The sequence below is a fragment of the Acanthochromis polyacanthus genome, chromosome 22, assembly GCF_021347895.1.
Source record: "Acanthochromis polyacanthus isolate Apoly-LR-REF ecotype Palm Island chromosome 22, KAUST_Apoly_ChrSc, whole genome shotgun sequence".
NCBI classification, from domain to species: Eukaryota; Metazoa; Chordata; class Actinopteri; family Pomacentridae; genus Acanthochromis; species Acanthochromis polyacanthus.
The window spans coordinates 25,591,633-25,617,635 of NC_067134.1; the positions used below are offsets into that span (position 1 = coordinate 25,591,633).

At 39.6% G+C, this 26,003-nt stretch overlaps 1 protein-coding gene across 2 annotated transcripts; it reads left to right on the forward strand.

Annotated features, from left to right (window-relative positions):
- The first annotated feature begins 981 nt into the window (after nucleotides 1–981).
- Nucleotides 982–25,459, forward strand: arhgef7b (Rho guanine nucleotide exchange factor (GEF) 7b). Of its 2 annotated transcripts, XM_051943068.1 has the most exons (22): nucleotides 982–1,412; nucleotides 3,462–3,545; nucleotides 8,042–8,126; nucleotides 8,286–8,410; nucleotides 8,569–8,773; nucleotides 11,134–11,225; nucleotides 12,630–12,724; nucleotides 13,316–13,411; nucleotides 14,381–14,503; nucleotides 14,634–14,772; nucleotides 14,948–15,007; nucleotides 15,226–15,372; nucleotides 16,374–16,460; nucleotides 16,625–16,703; nucleotides 17,758–17,894; nucleotides 17,993–18,220; nucleotides 18,360–18,453; nucleotides 19,162–19,251; nucleotides 19,724–19,882; nucleotides 20,379–20,475; nucleotides 21,719–21,773; nucleotides 23,243–25,459. In XM_051943068.1, exons 1-22 carry the CDS (start codon nucleotides 1,248–1,250, stop codon nucleotides 23,363–23,365), a joined length of 2,565 nt encoding a protein of 854 aa, XP_051799028.1. In that variant the 5' UTR covers nucleotides 982–1,247; the 3' UTR covers nucleotides 23,366–25,459. The 2 variants fall into 2 exon arrangements, with proteins under 2 accessions (XP_051799028.1, XP_051799029.1); XM_051943069.1 differs by lacking the exon at nucleotides 19,724–19,882.
- The last annotated feature ends 544 nt before the right edge of the window (nucleotides 25,460–26,003 follow it).

The following is a 26,003-nucleotide window of genomic DNA, read 5'->3' on the forward strand; positions in this document are numbered from 1 at the left end:
GAGGCGCCAGAGCCCAATTGACACATCAAATGATAAAAGGTTTTCCCAGTGGATGAATTAAAGTCATACCCCTGCATCGCAAAAAGGAATCGGCCTATCAGGAGTTATGGTTTACTGAAAACTAGCCTAGATGAATACATTAGAGACCCACTGGTGACCTTTTTTAAGCAGCTATGAGCTGCTTTTCAATAATTTAATCAGCAACACTTGTTTAATTAGCATGTAAGTCAAGATCCTTGCTTCTTCCTGCGATAAAAGTCCTCCATATCTGTTGAAAAATGGGGTGTTTTGTGAGAGGAGAACAATTAAGACTTGATATCAACAGATTATGTTGGTTACATTGTTAAATGGGGGAAAAAAATCTGCTACGTTTTAAATGCAGTTCTGCGTATCTGTCCAATACATTGTGGAAATCTACTCTGTTCAGTTTATTGAGCTGCTGGTGATCAATGGGACAGTCCTATGTACAGCTGTCAAATTTTTAAATTCAGCTGAGGTTAAAACTGAACTAAGGAAGGTTTGTCTTCAAAATAAAAGTGCATAGGGGTACAGAGGACCATTTCCAGCAACCATCACTCCTGTCTTCTAATGCTACATTGTGTTAGCTAATGATGATTAGAAAATATATATACATAAACCCAAATATAGCAAATTTAGAAAAAGATTAGCAAAAATTTCAATAAAAGAAACAATAATAAACTATAAGGCTACAATTTAAGTTAATTTTAAAGTTTTCAGCAGCCTTCTCTTGGATACTATTTCTTGACTTGTAATCCACTTTTATGTTTAATTTATATGATCTTAATGCCTACCTTTAAATCATCTTTAGAAATAGTTTTTTGAATGTATTTCTTTGCCATCGTAAAGCACCTTTAATTGCCTTGTCTTTGAATTGTGCTTTACACACAAACTTGCCTCCTACATGCGCGTCATGGAGGCTTTTATTTTGAAATCCCTCAGAGGTAGTGTTTTCTTACAGCACCTGTTTTCACATTCACAGTTGTGCTCGAGCAAAGGTGATGCCAACATCCGCTGACAGAGAGACAGAGACAATGCAAGGCTGCTGAAGGAGCCGGATTTCTCACTTCCACCTTATTTTCTGAGCTTTCTTTTCAGCGCTCATGAGGATGTTCAAACAAGGCGGGGCTCGATCTGCTGCCTGGACGAACCACAAGTAGGAGAGAACAGAGAGGGAGAGCTGGAAAGGAGTCCTGCTGCTGCTGTTTCATGACATCTGAGATCCGAACATGAATTCGGCCGAGCAGACGGTAACGTGGCTCATCACGCTGGGAGTCCTGGAGTCTCCCAAGAAGAGCATCTCGGATCCAGAAGCTTTTCTCCAGACGTCCCTGCAGGATGGAGCGGTCCTGTGCAGGCTGCTGGAACGACTCAGACCCGGGACGGTGGACAAAGTAGGTACCCGGAGGGGATATGGCGGAATAAAGAACCCAATATTATATTCTATATGGTATATTAAAGCCAGAAAATGCATGTAAAACTCAAACTAACTGACAATATCAGTCTACATATACATACTTAATAATGAAATCAATTCACAAATTAACCCAATTACCTCCCATATTGTGTGTAAAAGCAGGAAAAAAAAAACTGATTTTAGTGTGATTTGGTCTCAGTTTGACATGACAATCAAAAGGCAACGGTTCTTTTCGGACTGGTGATATTTTGATGCCCCTGAACTACTTTTCGTTGGTTGTTTTTTCTAACGAGCAGCTGGATTTGTTCATTTCCCTCCTAACTATACAGTTTATGCTCACCAAGCTTCCATTAATTTCGCTCTTATGATTTTCATGTTATGTAACTTAAAAAGGAATATTTGGGCTTTTTATTTCTATTTCCGGCACTGGGAAAGATGAAAAATGGGAGGAAAGTGCAACAATATGGAAATGTGACCTGATTGTTGCATAACAAAAGTAGTACATAGTCCGATGTTAATGAAAAAACCATGGTTAGATTCTGTAATGCTGTAATAGAGTTTAATCAGATAGCAAAATAATCAAATTGGGTACAACAGCAATGAAAACTTAACACTGTCTGTGAAAAGAAAACTGTTGTCAGAAGAACTTGAGGGACTCCTGACACATTCTATGTTCTGATTATGAACTTGTACCTTCAAGTAGATGTTACAGTGCCTTTATATTTAAATATGTATAAATGAGATCAACTGTTTAAAGCTTTTTCTCACACTGCTCAACAAACAAACTCTAGACGTGTCTGGCCTACACAGTCTGGATTTATGTTTCAGATAGGAATGTGTTCAGCACATGATGGTTTTATATCCTATATGCATGGCTTTATTTTATGCCTGGTGGTGTATTGCTTAATTACATTCACTGTTGTCTAGACACTGTTACAAGTCTAAAACACCAAGGAACCTTCAGGGTTTCCGCCATAGAGGAACCTTTTGAGGTCAAAATGGTGCCTGGATGAACCCCTTAGAAAGATTCTTAAAGGTTTTGTGGGGTTTATGGTTCCATTTTGAACTTATTGTAATGTTGTTGTTGTGTTTTTACCCCAAACATCAGAAATATGTTTGATTCATTTTGCATTTAGACAAAAGAGTATCTTGGAACTAGCATCAAGAATCATTTGCATACAGATCTTTTGAACAGTCGTGAACAGAAATACTGCTTCTATAATGATATTTCCTACTGGGATACTGCAATGACTGTGTGGTCACCCAGTCTAGCACAAAAGTACTACTTTTCTGTACAGGCTTAACATATCTGGTCCATGATGGAAGTACAATGGCTCTTTTACATGCCTTTAATTTGAATGTAAATCTCTCTCTCTCTCTCTCTCTCTCTCTCTCTCTCTCTCTCTCTCTCTCTCTCTCTCTCTCTCTCTCTCTCTCTCTCTCTCTCTCTCTCTCTCTCTCTCTCTCTCTCGCTCTCTCTCTCTCTCGCGCACACTCGCACGCACTGGACTATGAACCTGTGAACGTCATATCCTCTGGCTTATCCTCCCTGGCAGATTGAAGATCTGGCTCAAAGTTACCTCTGTTAACATCACACAACACGGAATGAGCATTTCCAAATTAAGAGCCCAAACACGCCACCAGCTATGCAGCATCCTATTTAGTAATTATTTCACCTTCTCTAATGAGCAACTTTGCCACAACTAGTTAACTTTTGTCAAGGATTCAGACTTTTATCAGTATTTTAAGTTAAATGACACGAGTTTTTCTTATCTTAAAGCGTTTTAGATGTCATTATTACTGTTCCTTTTGGTGCTTTACTTTGAAAGTTAAAGCTGCTGATAAGGCTCTTCGTTTCCGCAAGCTTGATCCTGGAAAGCAGCAAGTGGCAAGTGCAGCAGAAACGCCTGGAATAAGACTGTTTTCCAGCGAGAAAAATCTTCAACACCTACACTAACAGCTCATTCGTATTTCGAGTGACTGTTAGAAGCTAATTTCGTGTTTTTTTTTTGTTTTGCCTGTGTAGTTTTTCCAGGAACCAAGGAGCGACAGCGAGTGTCAGAGGAACATTGCCGAGTTTATTAAAGGCTGCGGGGCTTTCGCCGTGGAGGTGAGTTAACGCATCAATAATGGATTTATTTATGCCACAGACACCGTGGGAAGCCTCGAAAGCAAGTAGACCTTTGCCTCCAGGGTGACATTTATCGTTTAAGCCAGGTTTTTAAACTTACTTCCTCAACTGTTTATCAATGTTGCCTTTATCCGTTTATACTGTTTAGCTGTTGCTGCCGTTATCGGCACGAGACCGCAGCCGTTACTGTACTAAGCTAAAAAGGAGTTCATGGGGTGAAGTTAGGTCAGATATCCTCCTTAAAAACTATGAATGTTTGATTAAAACTCATCTTTAAATATCAATATAATATATATTCACAGTCAGCATGCGTAAGAGAACAAATTCCGGCACTATTGAAGACTACAGAGTACAACTTTGTTTTCGTAAAACTCAATATAAAGTCCCCAAAAGGGACATTTTTCCGCACGAACCTGTGAAGATTTTACAAAATTGTCACTTAAATTTAAATTTATAAGTCTGCCACAAAAGTTATAAGTTAAGTTTTACTTTATTTTCATTCATATTTAAAGTCCTGACATTAAAATATTAAATCACCAGGCAAACAGGTGTGCTTAACTCATATTAGCATAAACGTCAAGCTAACTAACTAGCTAATGCTACATAGAGCTAATATAGCAAAACGTTAGCTTAACATTAGGTAGGCTAGTTTGCTTTATTTAACAGATAATACAGTTCTTTTGACAGTTGGCTAGCTATTATGTTATTGTGTTAGATGATAGTGTACATAATTTATCGCAGAACTAAGATTAGCATGACTAGAGTGCTTAAATTAGTTTAAAATTGGTAATAGCCTGACTATGTGAAATTCTATGTTATGACATTTAGATAAAACTGGGTTGAAAATGAAATAAAATTACAGAAAAAATCTTATATATATTATTTAAAAGTATTAGTTTTCTGTTCTACTGTCATAAACATTTAAAGCAAGGGTTAGTGTCCACATGCATGTTTTTTTATATAAAACAACACAGATGCTTAATTTTTATTGTCAAAATATTACAATAGCATATTTCAAAACCTAATCTTTTCATTTTCCTTCACTGCTATTTAAGGATTAGCATGGCTGCTATCGTCCAAGAAAGTACCTGAAATGAAAATTGACTGTGTCTAGTGACCAGGAGGGGAATTATGATATCTTCCGCAACAGTTTGCCCTAGATGGCACTATGGCTTTGAGCTGATCCTTTGGGTTCCTGAAGGCTTCTGTGGATCGGATTTGTTTGTTGGTCGACACTTTGTTGTCTTTGTCATGTTCCTTCTGTGGTGTGGTACGACTGCTGCTGTTTGACTCTACTGTTGTCACGGAGGAATATGCTGAGTCTGTGACTGTTTAGATGCTTAGTATGTACCAGTGTCCAAATAAATGCTCGGACCCAATGTTTCCCAGTAGAGCATCGCATTGTAATGCTACAATCAATGGCATTCACTTCATCTGTAAGTGGTTGTGAGGTTGTGGATGATCATTATATTTGTTTGATTTGTACATATAGTTTTTTTTAAAGTTATAGTGAAAAGGGAATATGTGCTGTAAGCAGTGAAAAAGAAGAAAAAATTAATGTCAGAGAAAATTGAACAAAATGTACAATGGTTCTGATATCTGTTGCAGTTAAAATTGATCCACCAGTGTATCAGTCAACCTATTTGTGACTATTTATTCATTATCAAAACAATGAATGTTGCCTTGGAAGTTTTCCACTTATGTAGTTCCAGATAAAACGGACTATATCCTCATATAATATGCTTTGACCCCATAACCTGGACATCTTTGTGGTATTGACACAAAGTATTTCTCTTTAGAAAGGGCTTGTAACACATTTACAGTAGGCCAAATTCAGTCTGCGCTATTACTGTTCCCAAAAGATGTTTTTGAACCCACAGGTTTTATTTCTGTGTTGCTGCCTGTGTAGTTATGGAAACAAGAGGCAGAGATAAGCGTGGATCACTGTTTTCATTTCTGACTTGGCAGTAGTGTGGAGTCTGTGGAAAAGATCAACAAATTTAGTCTTTATATTTGAGAAAAACTGTAGTCCAGACACTTGATACAGATATGATGTGAATAATAAGCTTTTTGTGGGTTGATCTTTATTGCAGGGCTTGTCTGCTTCTAAAAGGGTGTGTGCGATAATGAAGCTTGTAGGTGCCAGGAGAGTTTCAGGATGTTGTAAATGCTCTTTCAGTAGCTGATAAGAAATCTCTGTGAGCATCGATAGACAATTGTTTGGCACAGAAATGGTAATTAAATGGTGAAGTTAGACATATTGAAGTGTTAGCCTGCTGTTGACATGTTTTCTGAAAAAAATATCTGTATCGTCAACAGAGTTTGAAAGCACATATTAGGGTGTGTGCATGTCTGTTTGCACAACAGTGGGTCAAGCCAGGTTATATCCTGCCTCACAGTGAGTGTGAAGAGTGAGCTGGTGAATGACACCACACGCACAATATTGATCTTAACCATGGAAAAAGCCATGAAATCATAATGGAAAAGGGCAGACTGTGCAACACAGGAGTCCTGTTTGCAGACCTATAAACGGGTTCTGGTCTGGACTGGGAAAATAATTGCGACGACTTGAATGTGCCTTTAAAAATCCGCCTTGAATATATTATAGGAGCAATGCAAAGAGGATGGAAAGATGAAATGATGTAGAGGAGAAGAGTGGGCTGATGTAACGCAGTATGCCAGGCAATCTGTGGATTTTCCAATCAGGTTGATTAGAGGCATGTCAGCCATGTTGCAGAAAGCCAAGGTCTCCATTACTTGCAGTGTGACTGTAGTAATTCTCCCAGACAGTCATCGGACAAGCAGAGGACGAGCCAGACCGAGTGTCCACTCGGGGAGGATTACTGAGCAGACAGCCAGCATGTGTGCTGGACGAATACTGACCATGATTGACACGAGCGGCGCAATTGATCAGATGACGGTTGCTATTTTAAGTTTGGCTTCTGCTATTGATTAAGCTTAATCGAGTGGGATATCGATTCTGTCCATTCAGAGTGCCTTCAGTGCAGCGTTAAATCAAGCGCTCCCGTTAATCAGGTAAGCTTTTTGACCAATCACAGGCATTTGTTTTGAGCACGCCGAGAGTGTTTGTTCTCTGCCCTCCACAGCTGCAGTTGAGAGAATTTTCATTACAACTGAACTGCATTTATTTTTGCAGTCATACACAGTTTGAATTCTTTCCTGCCAGTTTAAAATGTTTTCGTGCAGCACGTTTTAGTGCTCAAATTCGACATACTATGGATATTAACAGCATCTCCGGTTATTGGAATTCATCTGCTGACCTAGAAACGTGAAGGATGAGATGTCCTCTGTCTTATTGTGTTTTTTTGAAGTCATTGTTTATTCACAATTTCACACAAAACTGGCAAAATTTCAATAAACCGTGACCTGCTATTTCAAAATCAAAACGACATCACTCCATTAGCGAGGAATGACATTTTCCTTCAAGTGCTTTTCCTTGTTGCTGATGACATTCTACATGCTGGTCATCGGGTCAGATTTCAGTATTGATCACTTGTATTGATGTGTTATTGTTCCTTGGAACCTGAAAGCAGCAGCAGCTACAGTAAATGCCCAACATATGTCTAGATGCAACACTGGTGCAGTTCGACAGCAGAAGTGGATAGGACGCCTCATATTGCATCTTGGGCCGGTGCCAGTGGGAGAAGTGAAAGTGTGTATTAACTGTTGGATCCATATCGCTCTGACTATCAATCAGCCTGTGGTTATAAATCAAGCCCAGTGTGTTCTTCAGAGAAAGACGACATAAAAGGAGGGTGTAGCTTTTCATTGGATCAGAGGCCCGATCTGAACAGAAGTTAAGAAATAGAGATTCAGCTAGGAAATATTAAGTTTGATTTATTTATAATTGAATAAAAATGACTGATGCCTTCACCTTCACGCCTTGGGAGTGTAGAAGTTAGTCCGTGTGTGTCGTATACACAAGATTAGGACCTTCAGAGGTACTTTGGTTGTAGTTGTGTGTGTCCGTGTGTGTGTGATGGGGAGATTACTTGGAGGGGGGGAGCTCAGACTTTGAGTAATCCTCCTCCAGACTGCAGTTGGAGCAGGGATGAAACCCCCCACTAAACTCTGTGTTTACTCATTTTTAGGGTGACACACTCCTGTGTAATGTAAAATAGTAGTTATTCAAGCTAAACTAAATATTTGTGAAATAATCAAAATCAGATTTAAAAAGAAAATGCTGTCTGCGTTGTTGCATTTCATTTTGAGAAAGCTTATTTATCTGCCGTCCTTCTTGGGCTTTTTACTACAGGTTATATGTTCTTTAATTTCCATTTTCCTTCACATTTTCCGTTGAAGATACATACAGAGCTATTTCAGGAATACAGCTTGGTGCCCTTGATGTCCTCTTCTATGAATTTCTTATGAACGTGTGTGTTTTTCATTTCCTCAACCCCCTATACGCATTGTTGTTGTTTCATATTTCTTTATTTGGTTTTCTCTCCATAAAGCCCTTTGAGGTCAATGACCTGCTGCAAGGACTGAACTTCACCAAGGTGCTAAACTCATTGGTTGCCCTTAACAAAGCTACGGAAGGTGAGACTATTTTGTGTGTTAAAGATGTTTGCAGTCTTTTTATGTTGTAGGAACTCTTTGTCTTCATTTCAAGAAAACCAGCGATCATAATATGCAGCGTTGTTTATTTTTAATAGGCTCTACAGGTTTTTATTGGTTTCTTTCTTTTTGCACCTGCAGTTATAGGAGGTCCTGGAGACAGTGTGTGTGTGCCGCGCTCCTCAACGCTGAGGATCAAGTCATTTGACTCCCTAAACACTCAGAGTCGCTCCTCTAAACTGCTGCAGCCTCAGTACCGCAGCCTGGTCAGTAACTACCACGACGACAGCAGCACAATTCAATTTAGTGTCGTACACAAACAACGACAGGAGCTACTGACATTCATTGATCCTCTGAGGTCCTGCTCTAATACATGGAAGGTTCCTTTTGGGATAAGACTAACATCTGTTCTCTTCATCCTCAGGACATGTCAGAGGACAGGGGGTGTGGCCAGTTGCTGGTCAAGGCTCGCTTCCCTTTCCAGCAAACCAATGAGGACGAACTGTCTTTCTCCAAGGGTGACATCATCAATGTGAGCAGGCAGGAGGACGGGGGCTGGTGGGAAGGCTCGCTGAACGGCAAGACTGGGTGGTTCCCTAGTAACTATGTGCGGGAGCTGAAAGGAAGCGGTGGGTGCAGCGCTTACTGCCTGAGATGTTGTGCATCATGAAGGTCCCTCTTATTTTTCAGCATAGAGGCAAAAAAGAGAACCAGTTTCTTATTGCACAAGTTGATGGTTTGCATTTAAATCTTGTGTTCTACATCTGTACCCTGCAGAATTCTCAGCATTACCTTTTCAGCTGATTTATAGAAGTTTGTTTGCAAAATATTTAGCGTGTGTTTCCACTGCAACAGCCAAATAATTGCTATTAACCCTCGTGTTGTCCTGCGGGTCAAAATTGACCCCGTTTAAAGTTTGAAAATGTGGAAAAAAAATATGTATTTTCACAGTGAAATTTCTGATGTCCACATTTTCAACATTTTTGGGAAATCTTTGAACATTATTTGGTGGACGACGAGAAATGTTAAAAATGTTTCTTTAGAACACTCAAATAAAAATCAACCAAAATCCAGCGAAATTCACTGGATTTTGGTTGATTTTTATGTGAATGTTCAGAAAATATTAGAAGTTTTACTGACATATATAACCACTTTAGATATTTTTAGGATTTTTTGGGTAGGATTTTTATTCATATTTTTTGAAAATATTTACAAGAATTTTTTTGCCAAATTTGGGGAATTTTTTGAAATAAAACTTTTAAGGGAAACTTTTAAGGAATTATTGGAATTTTCTTTCTGAAGGTTTTGCAAATTTTCAGAAATTTGGGAAATTTTTTGCTGAATTTTTGGATTTTCTTCAGACAAGGAAACAATATTTTTTGGTGCCTGTAAATGAGGACAACAGGAGGTTTAATATTATGTTACATGCAGCAAAATAAACAGTCTAAACGACACTATATCGAACATAATACAGACCCAAACCTTCAAAGATTAATTTAAAGTGAGCTGTTTTTGTGACAGTGACCAGATACACACAAACAAGCACATTTCCTGTATGCCTGTTTTTACTGATAATAACTTCCTGACCTCTTTAGGTTGGATTTATTAAGGACTGGACCATTTATTCCTGAAATGTGCAGCAACAGAGTGCTAAATTGTGTTTGACACTGTTAAGATGGTCTGTAGCCCCAAACTTTTAAATGAAGAGACACATTTCTCTATTAAACATGTAGAAACAATTAAGCTTTTTGTTTCACAGATGGGGTTGCGCAACAAAATGTTATTTTTTCCCACCAAAAACTGCCATAATTTAACTTTGGCTATGTCTATTAAAAAGCCAGTATTTGCAGGGGTGTCCTCTGCATTTTGTATCTTTGTAGTGATGAGTTTTGACTGAAAATATGATCTGCATTTCAGTCTGAACACTGAGATCACAAAGCTGCTATGTGCTGCCCCCTGTGCTCCTCAGAACCGTATCCTCTTGGTTCATTTGATCGTGTTGGGTAGTTGTGTCGCTCTCGGAAGAGGGAAGGCAGGATAGCAGGAAGAAAGCCAAACGAGCACACAAAGACGGGAAGTTCCAGAGCTGCTGTATAAAAAGTGACTTCCTGACTTAAAGCACCACTGCAAAAAACAACCACTGTGATAACCGGGCAGTAAATTCATACGGCCAGTGGGAGTTGTGTGATGAGTGAGATAGCAGGCAGTGGAGATGCCAAATGCTATCATGGCTGTGGTTGTTTATCAAGTAAACAGCAGTGAATTGGAGGCTCCGTGCGCCTGTTGTCTTGGTTTACTGACATGAATCACTGTTATTGAGACTGAGCCTTTGAACAGCGGGTTATATAGAAGCCCATGTATAGCTAGAAAAAACCTAATTAAACTTTAAGTAGGTCTTTACTTTCTCCAGCTAGCGAGATACATTTAAAAAGAACATTAAACTATCCTTTATGTAGAAAATACTCCAGCTTTAGATTGCAAAGGCGAACAGCGAAAAGACGGATATGACAATATGACTATTATTGGCCCGACAGAGCTGTACCAACAACAGGCAGGACGCTGAAATGACATGACATTGTGGAGTCAGTGAGTTACAGCGTTTAATCACTGGCTGCCCTACATACTGTCAGGGCCACAACATCGCCCTGCAGATGGGAAATGTTGGAGCTTCCTTGGAAATACAGACATTTTGTGTGACAAAAACATTTTTCTCTGTTGTCCTGTTGAGTGGAGATAACAATTCAGGCACTTTTGGCACATGAATGCATGAACAGGAAGATTTATTATTGTCGTTACTTTGTGTGATAAGAAGTGGCTCTTTCTTGTCTTTGAGCTCTCTGAATTTCTTTTATTTATTTTTAACAGACAGCTGGTGCATTAATTCTCAAACAGAATATGAAACCATCTCTGATAAAACTCACTTCTGCCTTATTTTGTTTACACTTGCGTCCCGCTGAGCAATAAACTCTCCCTCTTCTTCTGTTTTTAGACAAAGCAGCAGACAAACCCAAGTGCGGGACACTGAAAAGTCCGCCCAAAGGCTTCGACACCACCATCATCAGTAAGACCTATTACAACGTGGTGAGCATCTTAGTCTTAAAAAACTCTCGGTTTGTGTGTGTGTTTGCTCATTTAAGATGACCAACTGTTCACACAATCAAGCAGAGAGAAAGAAAACCTCACTGGATCTAACTTCTACCAGAGCAGCAGGACTTAATATGATATTGAATTAAATTAAGTTTAGGATGCAAAAGAAAAATAGTGATTAAATTTTGCCATGTCGTTATCCACAAATTAAATAAACCGTCATCGCTGTGTTTGCCTGCTGTCGTTCCTGGTGCAGCTGTAAGAGCAGACTATTAGAGCGAACCAGTTAATGGATGGTTGCCAGACGTGTATCTGCTTTTGGGGACTGTCACAATCAATTGCTTTTCATCCACACGGCTAATTAATGACTGTGTCTGTCCGTGTATAAGCATGTAATCAGTTTTGCAGCCTGCATGGCACCCCTACATGTGTCGTCCATGTGCGAGAGAGTGCGGCAAATGCAATGTAGGTTATTTCTTCCATTCCAGTGGTTTCTGGGGCAGCCTTGCCTCAGGGTCGGCTCCTGCTGGTGTGTGCGTGAGTGTTTGTGCGTGTTTTAATAATGCAACAAGCTGCCACAGTCTCTCTAGTCCATCTTCTGCTGGGGCACCTGAGTCTGTCTCATGTACACTTGCACTAACCCTGCCTGAAGTCAGAGCTGTTCCAGACAGAAATGTAACCGAGAGAAGAAGTTGTAGATAAAAGTTTTTCTTCTGAAAGAGCCCCCCACAGCGTGAGGACAGAAGCTCATATGGGTATAAGATGCAGGCTTTGGGCTTTTTCCTTTGTGTGATTAAAAACGCTAAGGTTTTTACCCTATTGTCTTCTTGATGCACTTCCACTCTGTGTCCTCTGGTACCTAATTTTTTAATTAAAGAATATGAAGCTGTGGAATCAGACCCTTAGAAAGTTATTTAAGCCAGTTCTCTAGCTCCTGAGGGGTTTGATTAACTTATTACTGAATACACCTCCCACTGAAAAGCCATCTGCTTACAGACTCAGTGTGACCAGACAGGATGTTTGGGTCTTGTTTTGTGTTTAGAATGTTTAAAGCACAGAGTATAGAGTCCACAACCCAAAGGTGCAGAGAAAAGGCAACATCTTCACATACAAGTCGCTGCTTACAGCCTATTTATTTTGTGTTTTTACTTAAAAAAAAGTGTTATTGATCAGTTTTTCAGCTCTCATGTGGGTTTTCTCCACATCCACTCATCATTTTGCATTTGTGGACTCTATCTTTCTGAGAAATTATAGAAAAAATGTGAGAACCGTGAAAGAAAGCCTTATGTTTTTTGGGTCAAAAATATTGTATACTGTGCTTTTCAATTACTCCTTAATTATACCACTAAGTGTAAATAATCTGGAAGTCTTTGTGTGCGTGGGTCTTGTCTTTGTCAGGTCCTACAGAACATCCTGGAAGCAGAGAATGAATATTCGAGGGAGCTGCAGAGTCTCTTGGGTTCGTACCTTCGCTCACTTCACCCCACAGACAGGTAAAGTTATTTTTGCTTTATGGCTTGTTTTATTCATCTCAGTCAAATGTTGAAGGCAGTGGAACACACACCACCAGATCTATTGTCCAGTGCTCACATAATATATACTGCATACACATATTCATCTATCTTATTTTGTGCTCGTGTACTGTGTAGTAAAAAATGCATGAATTATCCCTATATATACTGGAGCTGGGCAAACCCATTGATTTATTAATGCCAGAGTTTTTACTGAATGCATCAGGCTCATCCACATCTGACTTAATATACAGAATGTGATCCATTCTAATTTGGCTGTAGGATTAATCAATACTTTATGTGCATATGGGAAGCTTTAGTCTGAATTATTTCTGGTGCAACGTACCGACTTTACATAATCACGGCTGGATGACCTCCTTGAAACGACGAGGCTGGGTTTAATAGTAAATGGTTGTGTGTAATAGCGCCTAATAACGTCACAAAATAGCCGAATCCACTTGATGATTTATCTGAAGCACATTAAAGTTAATGTACAGATATTTATACCCGTATACGAAACAATCAGGCTTGAATCCAGAACACTTATCGCCTCACCTCTCCTCTGTTTTGTAGACTCAGCAGTGTTGACATCGGTCACATTCAAGGGAATCTAGAGGAGATCTCAACCTTTCAACAGATGTTGGTTCAGTCTTTGGAGGAGCATACCAAGTCAGTATATATGTATATGTATATTCATGTTTGGCCTACTGCAGATCCCCTGAAATGTGGTGTTGCTTTGTCTTTACTATTTGGCTACAATAAGATCTTTTCTGTATGTATAGCAATGCATTTAGAAAAGGTCAGGCTAGCAGTTTAGTATGAAGTGTGTTAGATATTAGAAGCTGTTAAATGTACTTAATGCAGCTGTTGTATGTCACCACGGGAGCATAGTTAACAGAAGAACTAAAGTGGTCGACAACATTTGAAAAGCAACTAGCTGTCAGTAATGTCTACAGCTAATTAATCTGATTATTTTTTATGTAAAACCGCCAAACCTTCTTGGTTTCCATCTTTTAAAATGTGCGCCCTCGCTGCTTTTCTCTGTCAGAAATGAATTTTACCTTTTTATCTTGTGCATTAATTGTTTCAGAATGCCGATGAACCTTTTAATTTCTAACTATTTGTCAAGGTCATTTGTCAAGGTTTTCAAATTGGGTTTAAATTCACACCCAGGTGTATTATAGGCTGATACCATCACAACGCCCAGATTAAATACGAGTGTGAGCTTCCTGTTGAACTAAACAATAAGCCTGGAGTGCAGCTCAGGAGCCGGTTATTATAGCAACAGAGACATCTAGTGATCAAGTGGAGTCTCACAGTCTGTTTGGCAATAAGTCCAGCAAAAGGCAGCAGGTCAGGTTTTATTTGTACTGAAAATCTTTAAAGCTAATGAACCAACACAGCAACTTATCTAGAGTCTGTTTCTTATGAGGTGTTTGTTGCTGAATTATCACACTAGCAGAGAAGAAGCCTTTATTTTCTTGTTTTGTTGATGGCACCAGATTTTTTTCTGTATAACATTAATTGTATGTATTTATGTGCTTTAGGACAAACTGAAAGCCTGTAATTACACCTTATTCAAGGTGTAGGAGTCCATTTTTATTCAGTCTAATATTGTCATTTTGTTTGTGTGTGTAGACTTCCTGAGAACCAGCAGAAGATTGGCGGGTTCTTCCTGAGTCTGATGCCCCAGATGAAGATCATCTATGTGGCTTACTGCTCTAACCACCCATCTGCTGTTAATGTACTAACACAACACAGGTACAGTCTGAGAAATATCATGTTTATGCATTTAAACCACAACACAACACGTTCTGTTCCTAAAGAGAAAGTCAAATAACTACGCTCGTGTGTTGTTTTTGTTTTGTTCGTCTGTGTGTGTGTGTCACAGTGAAGAACTGGGGGAGTACATGGAGTCAAAAGGGGCATCTAGTCCTGGGATCTTGACATTGACCACGAGCCTGAGCAAACCTTTCACCAGACTAGAGAGATACCCAACGCTGCTGAAAGAGCTGGACAGACATATGGAAGTAAGTCTGAATCTCTGCCCGTCTCTGCTCCTGTTGGTCCTGCATATTTAATATTCCGCTGGGTGATAACAGGTGACTGATGCCATCGAGGAAAGCCGCAGTTAATTATTAAGTAGCTGAGGCAGAGCTCTTCTTCTTGCCTTTTTTCATGCTTTATATTTTCCATTTCTTTTAGGAGCAGCACCCAGACAGAGGTGACCTCCACGCTGCCATGACGGCCTTCAAAAGCCTTGCAGTAAGACACTCGTTCATGTCTCAGTCTAATCTTATTTGTGACCGATTTGTCTTAAACTTTAAGCTGCTTCGTCTTAAATATGCTATTTAAGTATTTTTTCAGTTTGACAGCCGCTAATATACCTCTTATTTAGCATTTGTCACGGTCCAACAGAAGAAATGATTTTACTGACTTTTTGTGCGTTTATTGACCTGCTGTGTGATTGTGTGTGTGTTCAGGCTCAGTGTCAGGACGTGAGGAAGAAGAAGGACCTGGAGCTGCAGATTTTAACCGAGCCAATCAGAAACTGGGAGGGGGATGACATCAAAACCCTCGGACCTGTTCTCCACATGTCCCACGCCACAGTTCACACGCAGAATTGTCAGGTACTCATCTAGAGACATGCACCCCAAATCAGGCATAACTTGGTCATCTGGAACGGGTTTGACTCGTACAGTGGTGGAAAAATATTGTACCACACCATACCTTTGTGAAATATCGCGTTAACCCTTACAAGGCCATGTTTCTGGAGAAGTACATACACTAAAACCACCTAATCCATAAAAATATCGATCAAGTCTTGCGAGGTTGCGTTGTCGTAGATGTTCGCCATTGTGAATTTTGGCTGTGTTGTTACGGTACGCGGCCCCGATAAAAGCCTTGTAATTGCGGCTTCGTTATAACGGCTCATACGGCTTTATCGTTTGAAATAAGCAAATTTGATGCCGATATTTATATCTTACCATTGGTCGACTTACACATACGGGTGTGGGCATATTTTATGTTAATTAGCGAGCCGAGAATGTTCGATTTCGGCTGTGTGTACAAGTAAGCGTGAACCGAGTATATTCGGTCCCGGCTTTTGTAAACCTGCCAAGAGCTGAAAGGATCGACTGATCTGGGTTAAGAATCACTCTTAGGTGCAATTTGTTTTAGTACAATCACAGCCGTAATACTAAACAAATCCTAAAAAAACAGACATTAAAAGCTTAAAATTGATTGGTTCCATAAAAATAAGACATTTTGAGAATTGGGTCATTTTGATAGAATTTAATTTCTTTAGTTTTTCTTGTAAAAAAATAAACAAAAAAAAATCCTTTGTATTTATTTGTGTCTGTCCAATGCAGCCACACCTTCTGAAACACAAATATTTCAGATAATATTTGAGATTGTGTAAAATTTTAAGTGTCCGAAAGCTTTTTTCCACCACTGTACGTTAGAACTGTTCTCACCAGACCTACCAACTAAACTAGACAACTTTTGACAGACTAAGGTTCATTAAAACTGTATCATGTAAACGTACTTTCAGGTTAGATTCACAACGAACACACAACTGTTGGGTTTGAGTGTCCACGGCAGAGTATGCTAAAATCTTTTTGTCTTTTAGGAGTCAAATGAACGCTACCTCGTCCTCTTCCCTCACACTCTGCTCGTACTCTCTGCCAGCCTCAGAATGAGTGGATTCATCTACCAGGTTTTGTTTTTACATTTGATCTCTGTATAAATCCTCTTTATTTTCTTGTGTAGTAGAAACAACGCTTAAAACATTTGTTTGTGTGCGTTGTACGTCTTTGAGCTGTGAAAACCTGATTTAAACTCTGGTGCACAGACTAACACTGCCTCTGTTTATGTGTGCAGGGGAGGATGCCGTTATCAGGAATGCTTATCTCCAGGATAGAAGATGGAGAAAACTTGAGGAATGCTTTTGAAATATCAGGTCAGTCCTCTCTCTTTAGTGAGTTTTTCCTAGCAGAAAATGAAACTTAATTTATTGAAAAAAATTGTGTGCCGATCTAATTCTAAAATCACAGAAAATCTTTCAACTTTAGTTCATTTTTTTTAAAGCAACTTCAGGAATTAAATACCATCCAAAAACCTGTAAAATTATATTGCATTACATTAAGACACGTTAAGCAAAGCTGCCATTGGAGTTTCATTGTACAGAAGTCAACACATCACAGAGAAACTACGAAGGTCTCTGAGCAATTTCAGGATCATATTTTTGTCTTACACTTGTGTTCAGACCGCAAAGTGTGTCTTTAACAAACTAAATACAAACTAGTTCACCAGACGATTTTTATCTGTGCAGTTCAGAGGCATTACAGGAAATAGTCCACATCACCGACTTACTGGAACAAGTCAGAAAGTTTGACATCTTTTGAGACGTAAGCTTTGTGTTTCTCTGAGATGCGTGTGCTCGTCTGTTAATCCTTTAAGCTTCAGTCAATTCCAGCCGTTTTCAGTACAAAAAATCGCTAATATTCTATTTTTAAATAAAAAAAATTACAAAAAATACAGGGAATATTGGACGGGCATCGCGAGGTGCTTTTCCTTGAAAATGACCGATTCGGGGATTTTATACCAACTTCAGGACGTTTTGGACAAAATAGTTTACTGGCTTGTGTCGTCTGGATGTAAAAGGTTGGATTATGGCCGTTTTTTGTGGAATCTTTTTCCTGTGTGTAATAATGAACCCGGAAATGTGAGTCGCGCTGTATGCGTTGAAGCCGTGTACAGAGAACGGATGGATGAATATTCGTTTTTGTCGGACAAATGTGTTTTTCTCACCCACTGTGGTAATCACATCTGAAAGTGGTTTATACCGGCGGATTCATGAGAATCTAAGCTTTCCATCGACGTATAGTGTTTGTATAATCGTGTTTGCAGCCGTCGGACATTCTTGAAATTCCTATGCAAATTAGTAGGTGTACCGCCGGCGGTACACTGAAGCTTAAAGGGTTAATTAATCTGTTGTGTGTGTTTTGGTGCAGGTGGTCAGTGTGAGCGGATGCAGGTAGCGTGTAACACTCAGCAAGATCTGCAGGACTGGCTGGATCTTCTCACCAAACACACACACACTCCGACTGCACACACACACTCCTACAAGCCTCAGTCCGTCTGCCACACAGTAAGTCTCTGTGCGTTCTAAAAAAAATCTATTTAATTAATCAGTTAGTCATATGATCTTCAACCACTTCGCTGCCCTCTTATCGGTCTCTCTTCCAGCTGCCCTCTCATCCCGTCACTCCGACCAGACACTCCGAGTCTCGTGGGGGAAGCGTCGGACACGCCTACCACACCCTTCCTCATCCCTCTTCGTATGGGATGGGTCACAGCAGCAGCAGCCCGATGTGGGGGCCGCTGGAGCAACCAAGTACTCCCAAACCCTGGAGCTTGAGCTGCCTTCGCCCTGCGCCTCCACTCCGGCCCTCTGCTGCTCTCTGCTACAAGGAGGTTAAATGAGTCCAGACCATAATTAAGCTTCAGGATATATTGTAGTATAAGTGTAGACATTTCCCAAATTCATTTACTTATCCTCCGTCATGTTGTCTAGTAGTATGAGCAAAGAACTCGGTGTTTTCTTTCTTTGTAGGATATGAGTAAGAGTCCTAAGAACATGAAGAAGCTGCTCCCGAAGAGGAAGCCAGAGAGGAAACCTTCAGAAGAGGACTTCACTGTCAGAAAGAGTAAGTACAGCACAGGAATTGAAAAACAAAAACCAAAGTGCGAAGGACAGATGTAAATGTAAAATCCTTGTACATTAATCTTACTTCTCTTTGTAACACTAATCTTATTTTTCTTCACAAAAAGGGTCACACGATCAGATTCCTTGGACATTTTTAAAACAAAACCGTTAAAAATATAACTTTTATTACTTTAAAGCTGCCTTAAACATTATTGGCAAACGACATTTTGTGGTAATATTAAATAATACGCTCATTAATCTTTCTGCAGTCAAGTATTATGCAAAAGACGCAACTTTTTATTGCAGTTTCAGCTGGAATTGCATATAAAACACTGGGATAGTTTGTCAGCAAAAATGCTTATCTGGGAAAATTTACACATCACACGACAGCCCAAAGAATGAGTTTCATATTAATATATTTGGAGCAAAAAAAACCCAACACTTTAGTCATTTTCAATTAAGCAAAACAGCATATTGCTTACATCCAAACTGAAAAACTCCATATCAGCTTCACTGCCTAAATCCACACTGAGATCGTTCATTCCTACAACTGATGGATTGTACTTGCGGTTGCAATCTAGCAAAAAGCTTTACATTCATGCAGCTGCAGGTTGACTGTATTTAGGTGGATGTGGATGCCTTTTTCCTCCTTCGTTTTCTTCCATCTCATCAGTTCTGTCCCCTGACCCGTCCTGTCCTCGTCTCTCAGGTACAGCAGCTCTGGAGGAGGACGCTCAGATACTCAAAGTGATTGAGGCGTATTGTACCAGTGCCAAAACACGACAGACCCTCAACTCCAGTAAGTACACACACACACACACACACACACACACACACACACACACACACACACACACACACACACACACACACACACACACACACACACATTTAGCTCCTGTATGTCTTATTGCTAACCTGTGTTTGTTCTCTGCTGTTGGTTCTAACAATGGTTTCTCTCTCTTCTCTCTTCATGTCTTGCCTTAATTCCTCTGCTTTCCTCATCCTCTGATTGTTGTTTTAATTATTAACTGTTTCATTGACATCATCTTGTTTTGCTTTCCCCGTGTTTCTTTAAATTTGCCACGCTTCATCTCACCCAAACTTTCTTTTAAATTTTTTTTCTGGTTCGATTCGGTTTGTCGTATTTCTTTGTTTTGTTTTTAATCACTGTCCACACCTTCAATGTGGTTTGCACCTTATTTTTATCCTTCCCTCATCCCTCCAACACTTAATTTGGTTTGTTCAAACTCCCATCTATTGCTGTAAAGCCTGGCAAGGGACTGACCTCATGCACAACCACGTGCTCGCTGACAGCAGCCTCACTGTGGCTGGGCTCCCAGGCAACCTGCCATGCTCTGACCAATCAGAAGACTCAGATTATGACAGTATCTGGACTGCCCATAGTTACAGGACTGCTTCATTTTCTCGTAAGATATTAGTGTTGAAAACCTTTGATGTGCTGGTGAACCAGTTAGTTTACACTAGAGGTACCAGTCTGCGTATCAGCCCAAACCCTTTACTTGCTGTGTGTGTGTGTCTGTATTTTGCTTAGTAGCTGTCTTTGTGTGTCAGCCTGTGTGCGTTGTCATGAGTATAAAGTAGCTTCAGTAAGCTTATACTTATTGGCTGAATGTGTGTTTTACTGCATGCAAACAAAACAAGCAAGTGGAGCGGTACAGTACCAGTGCAGTTAGTGATGACGGTAGCCAGTGAGCAGGTGTTGGTACTGACAGGTGTGTCTCGCATTCAGAGTGACCTGTAAGTGTGAAAGTGACAAAAGCTTTACGTCTGCAAACTGTCAAAGTACTGTATCATCTCCTTGCTTGCTCTATAATGTTCATCAATTTGTAAAAACAAAATAGGCTTTGTGCACTTGTATTTTACACACATTGTGCATTACTAACTTATTCTTTGTCACATCAGGCTCCAGCAGGAAGGATGTGCAGATGTTGTTTCCGGAGGAGGAGAAGATTATCGTAGAGGAAACACGGAGCAATGGACAAACTGTGATGGAGGAGAGGTGAGAGGGGAGGATGGGTTTTTATGTGTGCTGCATCCAGTCAGAAAACTTGGGCTTTAATTGTCATCCTTGTGGGCAGAAAGAGTCACAGAAGATCCATGGAAACAGTATCAGAATGTGAGATATAATTAAAAATACAGTTAATGATGGGTATTGAATGAACAATGTACCGATAACGCAATCAAAAGTGACTTAAGTGAAGGATACTGATATACAAGGGGTGACTGATAAGTTCTGAGCCTGACCAAGAAAAGACACTTTGTTAATGAAAACCTTTTGTTCTCTGAGAGAGCAACATGTCAGAAGAGTTTGAGTTCAATTTTGAACTCAGTGCGTGTATTCATGCATGTATGATACCCGAGTAAAGTAGAGCGAGGTCGGTCATTCAAGCAAAATGGACCGAATTGGTGACCGTGCTGTGATCCGTTACCTGTCCCGAAATGGGCAATATTATGCTTCCCTGGTACGCCAACTGAGAGAGAAAATGAAAGAAAAGCTCAGACGTGGTGTCCTGTTCCACCAGGACAATGCTCCGGTTCACAAGTCAGTTGTCGCCATGGCTGCCATTCACGAATGTGGCTTTGAACTCGTGCAGCATCCACCTTATTCCCCAGATTTGGCTCCGTCTGACTTTCATCTTTTCCCAAACATGAAGCGGCACCTTGCTGGGACCCACTACGCCACAAACGATGACGTCATAGCTGCGGTAAACGACTTCCTACAGGAACAGGATAAGACCTTCTATGAGAACGGGATCAAGGCTCTACAGAGAGGCTGGAAGAAATGTGTGGACTTGCAAGGGGATTATGTTGAGAAATAAAGCATTGTTTAAATTTACTTTTACTTTTTCTTGGTCAGGCTCAAAACTTATCAATCACCCCTCATATGTGAGAGCCAGAATGTGTAAAAACAGGACAGAATTTTTATTTTATTTTCATTATTTTAAATTTCTGATGGTCAAATAATATGGGACTTTCAGTTTCATCAGGAAAAATAACCATATCTAAACTTAGAACCAGGATCAGAATCACTTTATCCTACATGTCTCATTTTAAAAATTTGAAATTCAATTAATTATTTTTCTTTTTTTTAAAATGATTTTTGGCACTATAGCTTTATTGTGCTGCACAGAAGACATTTTAGAAGTTGTTATGGTCTTTCTGTGGTGGTGGAAGACTTTATATTGCACCGAAAATGACAAAAAAAACCCAAAAACAACAAGAAAGTGCTTCTGTTCCTGCAGGAGTCTGGTGGACACCGTGTACAGTCTCAAAGATGAAGTCCAAGAGCTTAAACAGGTGAGTCTTCATTTTTGTTCGATGTATTACAAACCAGTCGTCTTACTAAACAGTTTCTTCTTTGAATGCTCCAGTGAAGAGTTCAGAATCAGGTCCAGGAACACAGATGTGGTCAGATGAATCTCTGACAATATCTGAATTGTTAATTTGGGATACGTGCTATCCTGGACAGCAGATGTCTTATCCTCATGTAAATTAAAAAACAGCTGATTTTTTGTTAGATACTGGCGAGCCATGAGAGAGTATCCACAGATGATCAACGGTCCCTGAATACCAACGCAATGTGAATGGAATTAGGTTCTAAGTTAGTCTTTTAAAAAAAAAAAAAAAGCTCCTTTCTCCTGCTACTAGCAAAGACACAGTTTTGATGCCATTTAAGGTCCAATCTTGCCTTTTCTTTTTTCCTTTCCATTTTATTTAAGGTGGTGACAACAGTGTTGCTGCTGCTGAGAAACACAATGTGAGGAGTTTATCAAAACAAAAGAACCATCAATCTCCAGAGATGTAGCATCAAGTAATGCCCCATTTTCATCAACAGCCTCTATTGTTTGCAGCTATTGGCAAAATAGCAACTTTGTTTTATGCCAAGCAAAATCCAGCATTTCCAACCTGCCAGTAAATCTCTAAATCAGATAATTGCACTGTTTTGGTCCTCTGCCAGAAAACTTCATATTGGTTTATCTGTGTTATTAGTGAGTCTTGTTTGTGTGTAGATCTGGACTGGTGTGTGGTGAAGTTGCTACATTGAGTACGTTTATATGCAGTCAATATTCCGGGTTCTGAAACGTTTGGAATAACCCGTTTACATGGATAAACAGACAGAGTTACTCCTGTTGTGTGGCGCTGTGGTGCCGCGTGTGGGTTTCGCCATGTCTGTTTACCTCTCTTTGTGTATTTCCGGTGGGTCGCGTGCCAGACGCAGATACAACATGTATACAAGTAGTTGCCGGACTCAAAATACCAAGATTCCTTTCGGATGAAACGTGCGCAGAACGCAAACTAATGTCTCTTTCTATCGGGATATTCCGATGCGCGTTTATATGACGAGATATTCGGGTTAGAAAAGGAGTAACCCAGGGGTCTTATTCAGGTTTTTAAAAACTCCAATATGAGCATATTCGGGTTTTTGCGGGTGTTTACATGGCCGTACGCAACCGGGTTATTGCTAATATTCCGGTTAAGAAAGGGTTTTTGACTGCATATAAACGTACTCACTGTTCTTGCAGCGGTACATTTGGACTGACTTTTGGATTCTGACTTTGATTTCTTGTTCCTGTCTTTGTAACATGACTTCTTTTCTTGCTCTGCCCCTGAGGCGGAGCTATGTGCTGGTCGGCATGGGTTTGTCTGTCTGTCTGTTTGCAACATTACTCAAAAACGGACAAACAGATTTGGATGAAACTTTCCTTCATTTGTCCTTTATTTCTTGTGCTTACTCTTCTTTTCTTGTCCTTTCACTCTTCCTCCAGGACAACAAGAGGATGAAGAGGACGCTGGAGGAGGAACAGCGAGCGAGAAAGGAGCTGGAGAGGATTGTCAGGAGAGTTCTGAAGAACATGAACGACCCGACCTGGGATGAGACTAACCTCTGAGATGATTTTATATCTGAACATCGTAGATGAGATAAGTTTCTGACTTTTAAATCCTCAAATGACCAGAGCTGTCAGTCATCCTGGGTGGACAGAAGCTGCCAGTAGTTCATGCCGCTCTTCAACGTGTCTCCACTTCCACTTGCTCTGACCTTCACAGTGACCTGTGTGCCAAACTGTGGTCCAAGAGGAAATGCCTGCCAGCCATTAGCAAGCCATCCCAACCGACCATAAAGCTGTGAAGCCACAATAGATACGATGTCACCCCTTTCTGTCAGGCTCCTTCATCTCGTCTTTGGAGCGTAGACAAAAAGAATGCCTTTCCTCATTTACCTGCATCTTCATCATTGACTGGGCGGTGCATGAATCCGAGCTCCACGTGGGTTTTTATATTTCAGAAAGATATCACAGCAGTACGTGAATGAATTCCCTCAATGAAACTTGAAACAGACATTCCTAAGCAGCAGTTTTGTCTCATTTTCAAATGTTAATCATTCTAAAATCACCTTTTGAAATTCATATGTTAATGATTCACAGACTAACAAAGTATAAAGTTGTTTTATTTGTTATATCAAATACATTTTAAATGAACTGAACCTACTTTTACCAGCACTTAGAAGCAGGTTTTACAGAATTAGCTAAAAGGTCTCAGTGTATTGTGAAGGTTTTTGCAAACATTTAGCTTGACATTTTAGACCAGAACACTCTATTACTTCCCATTAAATGTGAGCAGAATTTCTACTTCTGCCTACTAATGACTATTTGGAGGCTCAAACTAAACATTAATGGGTTTTTGACAATAATATGAATTAGTCAGTGGGTCATTTGATGTATTTTAACTTTTGAAAACAGAACCTCTCAGAAATGTGGAGTTACTTGAAAATCATCTTGTAATTGTGAAACAGTTTCTCAGGAATTAACACGACCGTCCATTTTAAAACTGCACATCCAAAGCAATATCTAAAGGAATGGAAAGCTTGACAAAAATTCCAACAGTCAAACTGCTGAACTGCCTCTTACATGAAGTTTATTTACATCAAGTTCCCCTAAAAATTAAGCTGCCCAAAAGAAAAAAAAACCCCCGCAAACCTGTGTTATAATGGAACAATCAAACTACGATATCAGGAAGATTAAAGTTAAGCAAAGATATTTCTGAAAGCCGATACTGTACCAACACAATCCCTGCCTGTTTAGCTACAGATTTACACTTTTGACTTTTATGTACCTTTTTTTTAAACTTACCGTACTGTGGTCAGCAGTTTTTGCTCCTCATGTCAGCTAAGATACAATCAAATACACCAGAATAAATGTTTTTATTTGCAGTGTCATACGTCTTCTGTATACAATATAAAAGTAATTAGAACCGTCTATGTAACAGTCCACTTTTTAGAAATTTTCAATTGCAATGTTACCACCTTAAATGTTTCTAGAAGCCAGTTGAGTTTCATTACAAGTACTGTCTAACTAAGAAAAGTTAAACTGCACTTAACTGATACTGTCTTATTATTTGCAGAAGAAGAAAACACTGTTTTACTCAAATGATGTCCAGAGCTAAACAAAAATATTCCCACTGAGACCGCTGAACGCTCTTTCTGTTTCAAGACCAAAGTCAAAGCAATACAACTCTGGAAAAATGTTTTTTACGATGTCGATATGCAACTTACTGTAGAATGATTTCTTATTTTTTATATTTGTTATTGTCTTTTTACTTTGATTTGTAACACTTGTTATTTTCTACTTGACCCGGCTGATCACATTTGTACAGAAAAGCAGCAGCGTATTTCTCAGGAGCGTCTGGAGACATGCCATTTAGAGAAAAAGAAAAAAAAAAAGAATCCCGTGCTAAAGCTTTGAGCTTCAAGACTTCACCTACAAATTCCACATTGCTGAATTTAGAACCACACTAATGTAAACCATGTAATACAGTGTGCCAGTTATTGGCCGTCTAACTTATGTATTTAACTGACTGATGTAAATGTGTTGTGTGTTCAGATGTTACAGTGATGAAAACGATTACAGTAGTTACTATGAAGAGAATCATCCCCCGCTATTTATTTCACCCGTTTGTCAGTGAATAAACTGTTGATCAAACTTCAATCTCGAGTCTCTAGTAGAATTCTACCTACAAATAAAAAGTCAATTTAATATTCCTTTTGTTTCTTCTGCACCTGCTGCATATTGAATTTAATGTTATTCGTATATTCTGAGCCAGATATCTCCACTTGGGTTGCACCGACACTACAGGCTAAATGTTTGGAAGCCACTTCAAGTTTCTGTTCACAATGTGGTTTTTAAAAACCAACATAAATTCTGTGGATTTTGGGATGTATTTGCTGCGTTATCAGACTTTGCTCTCATTGATACGCACATTTTCCTGAGTTTAGCTTCACCTATACATTGATGTTCCCACAGAATTGCAGAATAAATGCTAACAAAAGAAAGGCTTAGTTTTAGAGTTGAGAAGGTTTACAAGAGACACAACTTCAGTGCAAAAGGTAAGATATATTACGCCTCATTTAAATATATTTACACATTGTTTCATTCTAATTAACTCAGTGAGGAAGCTTCTAATGTTTATCCCATCCTCATCATTTGTATTGTCTCAATTTTATTTTGAAACGAGGGCAACAGCGCCCCTCTG